At 43.2% G+C, this 11,561-nt stretch overlaps 2 protein-coding genes across 2 annotated transcripts in view; one reads left to right on the forward strand and one right to left on the reverse strand.

The window, feature by feature from the left end:
* Positions 1 to 5,867: 5,867 nt before the first annotated feature.
* Positions 5,868 to 11,561, reverse strand: part of BBS12 (Bardet-Biedl syndrome 12) — a 13,793-nt gene continuing 8,099 nt past the window's right edge. The window contains exon 3 of the mRNA XM_009289513.2: positions 5,868 to 8,022. Coding sequence (XP_009287788.2) covers positions 5,868 to 8,022 — 2,155 coding nt within the window. The remainder of the gene's footprint in view (positions 8,023 to 11,561) is intronic.
* The window catches only part of LOC103907357 (caltractin), an 8,781-nt gene continuing 6,602 nt past the window's right edge, over positions 9,383 to 11,561 (forward strand). Inside the window, exons 1-2 of the mRNA XM_009289515.2 lie at positions 9,383 to 9,392; positions 10,918 to 11,024. Coding sequence (XP_009287790.1) covers positions 9,383 to 9,392; positions 10,918 to 11,024 — 117 coding nt within the window. The remainder of the gene's footprint in view (positions 9,393 to 10,917; positions 11,025 to 11,561) is intronic.

The raw sequence follows: 11,561 nt of genomic DNA on the forward strand, positions 1-11,561 counted from the left end.
TCTTCTAAATACCTCCAGGGATGGGGACTCAACCACTTCCCTGGGCAGCCTGTTCCAATGTTTAACCACTCTTTCAGTAAAGAAATTTTGATGATATATAAAAGATATAATTTACATTGTGTCATTTTACATTGTTCAAAAATATTTTTGTGCAAGTTTGCATCGGTTTCCCAAAGTAACATAGCAAAAGGTATTCTAGTCTCACTAACTACAGACCCCGACGCGTGAAAAGGGAACGTGTCGGACAGGTGATGTTTCCAAGTAAAAAAGCAAACCATGTTATTCCCCCTGAATGAGGAGCACAGGACAGCAGGCAGATTTTTGAAATATTGAATCCTCTAAAAAAAAAATTCCACTCCGCTCCCCATGCTTGAGTCTTTCCCAGGATAAACTGAAGTGGAGATAGGGCAGCCCAGAAGAGCATCCCAAACAGCCTGCTTCCATATCCTCCCACCAAGCCATTCCAAACCATCTTAGCTCGATAAAAAACAACCCCAGCTATTTGTGATCCCAGACTGCCTGGCTCAGGGAGGTTTAGTTTTGCCTTTGCTGGAAGACACCCAACTTCCCACTCCCTGCCTCCCCCACCTGGGCAGGTAAAGGGCAGGGCAGCCAGTGCATAGCCGGGCAAGGCAGTGGGCAGCCAGGGTGGCAGAGCTCACAGGTGGGATGGCTGGGGCAGCAAGCTGACGCCTGCCAGGCTGCTCCATGCCCCAGTAGCCCATTTGGCCTGCTGCGAGCACCTGTCGCACACATCCCTCTCTCTAAATATATGCACATACACATTTATTCTTACTTCAGTTTTTCCACATGAGAATTTAGAGAGAAGGTCCAAAGGGAAGAGAGGGAGCCATAGCAGAACTCACCTAAGACACAGCCCATCCCAGTTCTCTTTCCTTTGCTCTTTCTTTTCTTTACCCACTGTGCTGTAGCAAGGCGAAGAAACTAATACATCTTCTGACAATGCTAATGGGTCACTTTACAGTAGACATAAGCCTTGGGGAAAACTCGATAATCAAGACTTCCTTCTGCCTTTGGGATTTAAGCTAACATCTTTGCACTGGGACAATGAAGTTTTTCCTCAAATACTGTAAACAAATGCAAGGAAAGCTGACGTGACTTCCCACTGCACAGAGGGGAGCCAGACAGCATTTACCCAAACTCCAGAAAACTGGGCTTTGCAACACCCACAACAAACCTCCTCCCAGCAATCCCTGATGTGCTACTTGCACCGTAAACTCTAGAGGAATACAGCTAGGAAAGCAACTTCTTCAACAGCATGGCTAAAACACACCTCACCAGTTTCTTGCTAGCTAGTGCTCTGTAGCACATTCCTTCCTCTGTAATACCTGTGGTTATGCCAGCTGATATACACAAGTAAAATTTGGTTTCAGTAAAGCTCTATTTTCATTAGAAAATAAAGGTATATATAGGAAGCAACAGAGTGAGGGTGACAAACACTTGAACCATGAGTTAACTCAGATTTGGCATGGGCACACTTCTGTAAAGGTCAGGGATTTATTTCGTTCACCTAGCACATGCAATCTACGTTGTTAGCCTTCTTGTAGCCCCCTCCTGTCTCCCCTGACAGGACACCTCACCCCTCAGGGCAGAGATGCACCTTCTACATCAGTCCTCCTTCAACTGATGGGATAACTCAGGTCTACCAGTCACTTCATCCTCATGAGCAGAGCTGAAAATCTCGTCACTCCATAGCTTCTCTCCTAGATTAGATCCCCCTCTCCACCTCCCTCCCCTAAAAAAGGGAAACGTCCTCCCAGCCTCTTCAGCAGCCCTGGCCTGGGATATCGAAAGGAGGTCAGTACAAATAAACTGCCTCGACTCTCCCAACTCCTGTGAGCTCAGGTTCGTTTTCTCCTTCAGCCCTTCCTGCTCCGTAAGTACCTTAACCTCCCCAGCCTCCACCCTCCCACAGTCATTTCTTGGCCTACCTGGGGACCATCGCCTCCTACATTGCCTAGCTCATTTTTTTCAGCATGCCTGGTAGCAAGCAAACTATCAGATGCCTCTCAACAACCACTGATCATCAGGCTATCAGTCCTCACGGGACCAGAATTTGCAAGCAGGCTGTGCCCTCTAGGCTAGCCCAGCTTGGGACAAGGGTCTCGTTGCTATGATTAAGACCCTTACTACATTTCAGGAAGTCATGAAGGAGCAGAGAGGCCTAAAAAGTTGTCCTTATAAAGATAAATGTTAAATAAAATGGCATCAGCCCTAAACAGGAGGAGGAGTGAGCTGGGAATGATGATACCGGGATGCAAGGGGAGTGAGATGCTGCCTACTCCTTGGGACAATCCCTTCCCTAAAATCTCTGCCATTTCCCAATTTCCCAGGCACATCAAATGTAAAAGCTTAGCTCTGCCATCACACCATACTCTACACAAACAGCCTTTGTGTACCCTAGGAGGAGCCTCTACCCGGGAGAAGCTGAAATCGCCAGCAGCAGTTGTTGAAATCATTCCCTGGGCTGAGGGCCATGGCAGACACGCACCGGACCTCATTCTATGTTGCAAAGAGGTTTGAGGGATTTGAAGCCCTCAAACTTGAAGGAAGTCACACGTGTGTATTGTACTTCACAGTGCAGAAGGAGGATGCCTTGAGGACAGCATGCATGTTGATAGTCTATGCATATCAAAGAAATAATTAAGTAATCCAGGATACAGTATCTAGCTAGTTTATAAAATTTTCCATTTCGTTGGCCTGTAGAAAAACAAGTATTAAATAATCAAAAGATAATGTCTGACAGCTTTTTAGAAAACCTCTGCATCACAATATTTAAATATATCATTATGTGCTTTTTAAAAGCCTGATTGGAAAAATTACATCATTTTGGATTTTCTCAACATTTGGTGCGTCAGCTCTCAGTGTCTAAGAGCCCTATAAATAGATGTTTGGACCACCTCAATACAATCCATGTATGCAGTTTTTCCATAGTCCACTTAACTCTATTATTCAAATAAAGTGCAACTGGATCTTTTCTTGGGAACAGGGATTATGCAATGCTCAGTACAGGAGGTTCAAGAAAAACAGTATAAAGCCAAACATGAGCTGCAAGCACTTGCAGAGCAGCAGAGTTAGTTTATATTTATTTATATGCTGTATTTCCATTTCTTTCTTGCCTAACAGCCACTGGCTCCTTTTGCCTCTTTTGATCTACCAAACTCTTTCTCTCTCATGTCTTAGTACACCAAGAGTGTGGCCAAGCAGTTAAACATCAATTGCCAACTGATTAATAATGAATCATTAATAATTGCAGGATGATCAAAACCTTAATATAACTAGATCCCTATGCTGCTAGGAACTGTTTCAAATTACAATTATAAACCCCTATAGTACTGGTGAGATTTTGCCAAAATCCACTGAATTCTGGAGTTTGTTAGAAAACCAAAATATTTACAGTTTCAGGTCAGAGATGGCTAAATACTACGAGCACAGCTTTCTACACACAGAAGAGTTTTTCTCTCATATTTCTAAAAGGCAACTGCTATTAATATGCTCCCTTAACCTCCTTAAGAGCCTTCCAGCTACATGCGAGTAGAATACAAATACAAAAATATGCAATTCAGCAATGAGAATTCTGAATGAAACCTTTGAAAATATACTGTATAACACTGCTTTAATACACTCACATATATACCTGTATGTATCTAAACCGTATTTGAGGATGAATTTCATTATCTGTGTCTTTCTTTTCCTTATATACTGAATGTATCAATTATTCACTTAGTGTGAACCACTTGGGTAAACAGCTCTATGAAAGATCTGAGTATATAATTTGATATTATGTATATTAGCATAGAAGAAAGCTCCAGGATAAAATGCAGTTAGATGGCTTTTTTTCTTCATAAAAATGAAGTTAGGGCTTCTCGTCAGTTCAACACTCAAAAGCTGTTTCTAAGGATCTCAATTTCATCTCATGCTTAAGGTTAATTTAGAACCTCAGTAGCCTACCCCACCTCTCCGGGGAACTCCCAGATGTGGAGACCCATAAGCTGCAGGTCTCAAAAAGGGCTATTTTTAGCAGAATGCAGTGTAGGTTTATGGAGTTATGTGTTATGGGGATGAAGACATCAAAGGAAGCAAAAAAATTTGGAGAACACGAGGGAGGTAGAAAATATCAGATACTGTCAGATATCTACTGACAATTATAATGGGATATAATGCCAAAGTGTTGGCACCATGAGGGAGACATTTTAGGAACCGTCTTTCCTTTTCATTAACTCAAGCCCTCTGGAATGAGGTACCGTGAAATGCACAGGTAGAGGGGAAGGGCCTTCCCAGGAGGAAGGAGCAACTCCAACAGGGAACAGAGGCAGAGAACGGTGTTAAGGCTCAGTACAAGTCAACTGGGGGACTGCCAGTGGTCACGGGGGTTTGAGGCAGCTGATAGCTCTTCTCTGAGATGTCTTCTGCAGTGGGGTGATGCCGCAAGGAAAGTAAGTCCAGAAGAAAAAAACATCTACTTAAAATGCTAAGTAAGTAGCAGCGAAGGCTCTAACAGTAAAATAACCGCTTGGGTTTTGTCTGCCTTTCCACTGAATCACAACTCAGAAAACACTCCTTAGCCCACCCCAATTCTTAGCTTTCACCACAGGACTGTCGGCCACCAGCACCAGCAGTCACAATGAGTAAGTGCTTAACCGAGTACTGCCAGCCATTAGTATTTTAATGAAAAAGTTCCTAAATGCAAGAATCTGCTTTAGTATCACCATTTCCATTCTTTTTCCATTCTGTTTTCACCGGGCTGGCGAGACATTTCACTTTAAGCGTGATTCAGAATTCCAATTTCAGAAAAAATATCTCCATAGTTACACACCTCTTTCTTGCAACAAAGCGCCAGTTCTCCGTGGCTCTGCTTTCAAATTTTAAGTGCTGAAACACAGTAAAAATGTGTTGCCTCAATCATCACAATAGATTCATTTTCAGTTTTTAGCCAACAACTAAAACATACAACATTTTCCTCTCTGCAAGAGTAACTGAAAGAGCCTAAAGGAAGTAATCTAAAAATCCAACTCGTGATGTAAAAGAAAAATTTGTGTTTTCCACAGATACATCCATTGTATAATACCAAAAGGGAGGATTCAGCCTAAATTTATGTCAAAACGAGAGACATTCCAAAGGGTATATATTTGAAAATAGGAGACATATGGTCCCTATAAATATGCAAAAGTAGAATATACTAATACAATCTCTTAGCCTAAAATGTAACGCTCATAAATTATTGCAAGTTTAACTCTTACATTTGCAATGTACAGAAATTAAGAGCAAGATATTAATTAAAATTACGTTATATATATTCTTTCATTTAACACAAGTATGCCAATGTTACGTAAGAAATCCCTACCCTTCTTTAGAAGACATTAAAAGACATTAAACAAGAACAATTTACAGAACACAAGTCCAAATACCTTACACAGACAGCGTGTGTTCAGAACATAAGCATATCCAAGGTATCAAACTTTTCCCCGACTAGACTCGACATGTACCCACCTGCCCAGTGCTCCTCATTATAATGAAAAAAAGAACTGCGCATCTGCTCTGCTAAATAAGATTAGAGAAATCAGTTTGACTGAATTAATCTATCCATACAGACAGTATCATTAGTTAGAAATGCACGGCTGGCGTTAGAGGTAAGCCCACAAGTGATTTTTGTTTGTTTTTTAACTCCCGTTTCTAGAAATGGGAAATTGTATCTACCTTGTGACTATCTCACATTCTGATTTCTGCTGTTACACTCTGAAGTCATAATCACATCTAAATATTTGCTTTATAAACTATGAAGAAATGTAGGTTGCACCTGGACTTCTTCCACTGACTCATGGACTTACAAAGCAAGCCTGCAAGTCCTATAAAAACATAAATTCACTTGACACATGCGAGTTCAATAGCTGATTCCTTTTGGGACCTGTGATAATTTCGGCATCTGTTTGAAGCACTAGTAGCACCAAGTCTAGAGCTCTCCGCCATGCCTCTGTCTTGGCTGTAACGTTATCATAAACTTTTAAACCGTCTCCGTGGTCAGCGAAGGGACCAGAACCACCCCTGAGCAGATCCCCTCTTCTAAACTCTTTCAATATATATGCTGAGGGAGAGCCACAGTCAGCTGCTTTTTTGAGGTGATGATCAACTGAGGTACACGCTTCCAACTCCGATGCAGCTTTTGCAGTGTTACACAAAACCACTGAAAGATACTGCTTCCAGCCGCTCGCTAATGCTTGGAGCACAACTGATTTATACTCTGTCGCAGATGCCACCAGCCAAGGACTGTGAAACTCTTTCACAGCATTTTTGTTTGCTGGCTGTAAAGGCTGTTCTGCAAGCATCTGAATGTGACTAAGGCACAAGAGCTCCACTGCGCCACCACCAAGAAACACCTTCTCATCATTTAAAGCATGATGGAGTCGATACACTAAAGTCCAGAAGCGGTCTTCAATGAGCTGCATCTTTGAAGGTACAGTAGTGGTGAGCACGGCCGTGAGCAAGGGAATTCCTCGCACTTTTATCCTGACTGGCACAAGCTCACCCAGATCCATTGCACGCCCATCGCAGGCCTTCCACAGCTCCACTTGGGCCCCGCTCCCCACACAAGAAGCATTCACCTGGGTGAGGTATGTCACTGGTTGGGCGCTGGTGACCTCCCCAAAGGCACGCAACACATCCCGAGTCACAGAACCAATTACCAATATACTGTTTGCTATGCATCTTTCCATTAAGTTTTCACACACATTTCCTTTGACCAAAACCAAGTTTACTTCAAAGCTTATCAGAATATCTAACATGCTGCTTAGCCACAAGTCTCCTGCTCTGCCTTCCTGTAGGCTAGGATGCTCCAAGACGGTCCTTACATTACATGGTCTATTAAAACCTAAGTGACGATATTGTTCAGTTAGGTCACCGTCCATTAGCAGAATCCGAAGGGGTTTGTCTTCAAAGTATTTGATAACTGTGGCTTGTTCTGGTGACACTAACGTAACAAGGCCTGGGAAGACACAAGAATAGCTTTCAGGCAGGCCCAGTAAACAGCATGTCACAATTTCTGCAATATTAAACTGGGAAGAGCCACTGCCTTCTGCTCTCTCTTGTTGATATGCAACAATGCTTTGTAGCAGTTTCATGCTAGCCTGATTTCCATGGCTCAGAGTCACTGCCAGGTGTCCTAAACCATAACATTCACATGGATCTGCTGATTGTCCTGAAAGGTATCCCTGAAAATTACCTTGCTGACTTGAAAAATGGCTTTTTCCTAGAGTGCTGAAGTATCTGCTATGGGTTAACTTTTGTTTGTTACAGCTGGATGGGATAACACCACTTCCAGAACTCACAGATGTACTTTTGTCACCCGCTGGTTTGACAAGAGAAGCTATTGAACCAAAGCCGGCCAAAGGTGAAACCAGGCACTTGTTAAAATTACAATCATCTTGATGGGAACAAGAATTTATTGGGATTACTTCTTCTGGTGCAAGAACATCTTTCTGAAAATACGGGAAATTCTGAGGATTTAGAAGACTGTCCGGTCCAATTTGGCAAGTTTTGCTTTTAAAAGCGTTTGGCCTAACACTGCTAGAACACAGTTCTTTATTTACATCATGTATTGATATCTGAAGACACTGGACTCTCTCACAGCAAGAGTTCAACCCCTCAGACATCACAGATACTATTGCCGAAACAGGAACATTCTGCTGGAGGCACTCCAGTATGGCATTGCTCCATGCGCCAATGAGAAACAACAGGGTACTCATCCCGGTCTTGAACTCCTTGTTTTGTGCCTGAATGGTTTCATTAAGAAGCTGTCCAGCAGCACTAGATAAATCCAAACTTTCAATCAGTCTAACAGCAGAACAAATCAATGTGCTTTGGTTGGTGCTTTCATCCACAATGAATTTACATGATTTCATTGGCCCCAATAATGTTCTTCCAGCGAACGCTAAGGATGAGAGTTGCTGGAGTCCAATATGTCTTCTTGCATTCACATCCCTGAAAGCCATGGGCAGCAGGCAACACCTGTGAACAGAACACAAACTTACTGCCCCATCCTCACAGCACTCCAGAGCACGTATCACCAAAAAATTAAATTAACAGTCTAGCGTTGAACACAGCTCTCCTGTGAGGCTGTCTGTATAAAACAGTTCTTCATCCTGTGCACTTATTATGAGATATCGATGCACATCGGTGCTGAAATGGTGCATTGCTATAATACCACGGAACTTTTTCTTGCTGGCAGATAGTACAGTGCTGTTAATTCCAGTGGTTTCTTAAACATGAAGCAGTGCAGATTCTATAGAACTACCATTTCTCTCCTGACCGGCTGTCTGGAATTTCAGTTATTTGCCTTACTTACAGCAAAAGTTCCTTAGAGCAGAATGGACAATTATGTGCAAAACCAAAGTGCTCTGTACAGATCCATCTTGGTACCACTAGTTATGCCACTGACTTTAACCTTCAAATCTGGAAAAACATAATCAAACTTACTTTATTCCAATTCTATTTATTCCATTTAGCACGCACCAATACTTCATTAAATGTGCATGAAAAAGAATGCCCCTTCTTTATACCTCACAAAGCAAACTGCCAAGACTTTAAAGTTTTGATCTACTACTCAGTTTTAACATGACAAAAATAAAGTCTTCTTTCCCTTGAAATCCCTTCCATACCACACTCCTGTGGCAGACCACATGGATTAAACTAAAGCTTCCTTTTTTTTTTTCTTAAGTGAAAAAGTATACACACCAAGAATTAAGAAGCCTTAGCCATATACCTTTTATGCTCAGATTAAAATAATTTATTTCATCTCCCTAAAGGTCCCTTTGCATAGCTATTCCAAATCCAAAAAACTCTTTTTCCACCCCACTCAATGAAAGTCCATCTGACTATTAACTCAAATGAAGACAAAGCATGAATTAAAAAAGCAGAGTAGGCAGTCAGAAATAACCTTTATATGCTGACAGACCTAAAGTTCTAGTCTAGCCCAAACTGACAACAGAATTTCCCTTCAATTACTAGATACATCTTGGAGTACCAAAAGAATCATTAACCAAGAAATTATTTTAGTCTATAGTTATCCGTAATCAACAATTTAAGAAAAGGAGTTTTAGATAAGCAACTACTTTTGACTTTAAAACTGCACTGGGAGTGTGCGTCTGAAAACCTCCATCCAACCTGCTTAAGGGTTTTTCTAGAAATTTTTCTTGGCAATCTCTTGTGATAATGGTCTAGCCATGCTACGTATCCATATCAGTACTTCCAGTAGTAATAATAAAAAAAGCCTCTTTTTTCTGAGCTGGAATCCTTAGCTTAATATCACAGGTAGTTTGTTTTGAAACAAACAAAAAAATTGAAACGATTAAATAATAATCATCGGAACATGGAATCCAGTATGAAACGTTTCCTCCACTCCCCCAAAAACTCATTCCATCTGATTTCTCTTAAGGATTTACTAAGACAGTAATTTTGGGTTTTTTTCTGGGGGGGGACGGGAGGCGGTGGCTTTTGTTGTTGTTGGTGGGTTTTTGTTGGTTTTGGGTTTGGGGTTTTTTTGTTGTGTTTTGTTTGTTTGTTTGATTTGAGATCACTGTTTCTGAGTTCAAGCAGTTCTCAACTAGTAATGGTCACTTCTCAACCTGCTCTTGTTTTGATAGAAAGAACAAATAACCAATTTATGGTTCTCTTCATAAAATTTAGAAGAGCGCTAAATTAGCTATGCTGAAAGACCAAGTGATGCTCTCTCACTACCTAGGTCCTTGTCACATAGTTCTGGGCAGAAGGCCACGCTGCTGTTTGGATGGGAGACAACTATGGAAGGACTGGTGGGAAAGGGGTTTCCATTTTCCAGTACAGTGAACTTCTTACTCGCCAGTCACTCCCAAACGAGGGTTCAGCTCAGCAGTATGAGCCATTGTTTTATTAGAATGGCATTTTTATTTCAACGAACGTGAAACCAAGGCTGGTTATGAGACAGATTAATTAGAGTTAGCGCAGCACCTTCTATCAAGTCAACGCACTTCCACCAAACCTCAATGCAGCCAACTACAAGTTGCTTACCTAAAATTTTCTCTGAAATTGAAGTTGAAAAATATGCCCCTTACTTTCAGCTTAAACTTGTACTTTAAAACTGTACCTTCATTTTGGACACCAGCCTGTACTCCTGCAGATCCATAAACCTGAACCAAATGGACCCAGGGCTTGGCTGCAAAACCAGATGAAGGCAGGACATGCACTTACAGTAAAGAATGTTTTTATTTCATTGCTTGTACAACCTCTGGCATGTGAGATTTATGATTTTGTGATACTTCCTTCCCCCTCTTTGTTTTATGCATGTTATTTTGGCAAGAACATGACACTACCCTCTGCTGTAGGAACCAATATACAGCAGACCCAAAATTCAACTTTTCATCGCCCCCATCCCCTGACCTTTTACCTCTTTTTCCATCCAGTCTGAGGTGGAAAAGGTAAAGGGTCGAGTGGAATTACGTTTCGGAGTCAAACACAAGTGAGGTCAGCAAAGAGAAGGAGACATCCTGGAGAATGAATAAACAAACTGGTAGTGAAGGACAGCCAGGCGTGAGACACCAACTACAGATGGCTTCTGCTGAGCTAACTTGCCTGCTGACCTACTGCCGCCTGCCTCATCACCTGTCCCTGCAAGCAAAATAAAACTCGACCTTACGTTCAGTTCACGTTTACACACATGGGTTTTAGGGCTCTCAAGTGAAGAACTCTGGGATACAAGAGGTATGCCAAACACTTATTACTCACTTGGTCTTAACAGCACCTCAACCACGAAGGCTAAACTAATACAACAAAATTTTAGATCAGTTTTCCAAATTAATGTATTCCTGTGAAATGCTGGCAAAAAAAGTGTCTTGCATGCATGCGTGTGCACATGTTCTCTTGCACCAGCACTGGTGCACAGTGAGAAACGCATAGAAAATGCGCTGCTTGCAACTAAACCGGCATCTGTCACAACTTACCCGGCCTACCTAAGAGCCAGCACTATTGCTACTAAGGTAGGAAAAGAGCGAGCTTCCTAGATGAGTGTAGCCGAACCCAAACGCCCGTGGTGAACCGGCCCCCCGTCACTCGCAGCCTGGAAGCGGCCAGCACGCAAGCGGGGAGGCGGAGGGCACCCCGGCAGGAGCCGAGGCCGCTCAACAGGCGCCCCCGAGCTGCCCTGCTCCGGCCTAGTGGCGGCCCGGCCGCTTCCTCCCGGCTGGAGGGCCGGCCCAGGCCCCTCGCCGGCCCCGCAGCAGGCAGGTGCTGGTTTCTCACCGATTCGGCTGTATTTTCCTCCGCTCCCCGCGGCTGGGCTGAGCTGAGCTGGGCTGGGCTGAGGCGAGCCGGGCTGAGCTGAGCTGAGCCGAACTGAGCCGAACTGAGCTGGGCCGGGCTGAGCTGAACTGAGCTGAGCTGAGCTGAGCCAGGCTGAGCTGGGCTGGGCTGAGCTGAGCCGGAGCTGGGGGGGTCGGCTGGGGACAGGGCCGTGTGTGCCTGTGCACTGCGGGGGGGCTGCGTGTGTGCGTGCGCGTGCGCATGCACGCGCGTGT

The sequence above is a fragment of the Aptenodytes forsteri genome, unplaced genomic scaffold, assembly GCF_000699145.1.
Source record: "Aptenodytes forsteri isolate BGI_AS27 unplaced genomic scaffold, ASM69914v1 Scaffold109, whole genome shotgun sequence".
NCBI lineage: Eukaryota > Metazoa > Chordata > Aves > Sphenisciformes > Spheniscidae > Aptenodytes > Aptenodytes forsteri.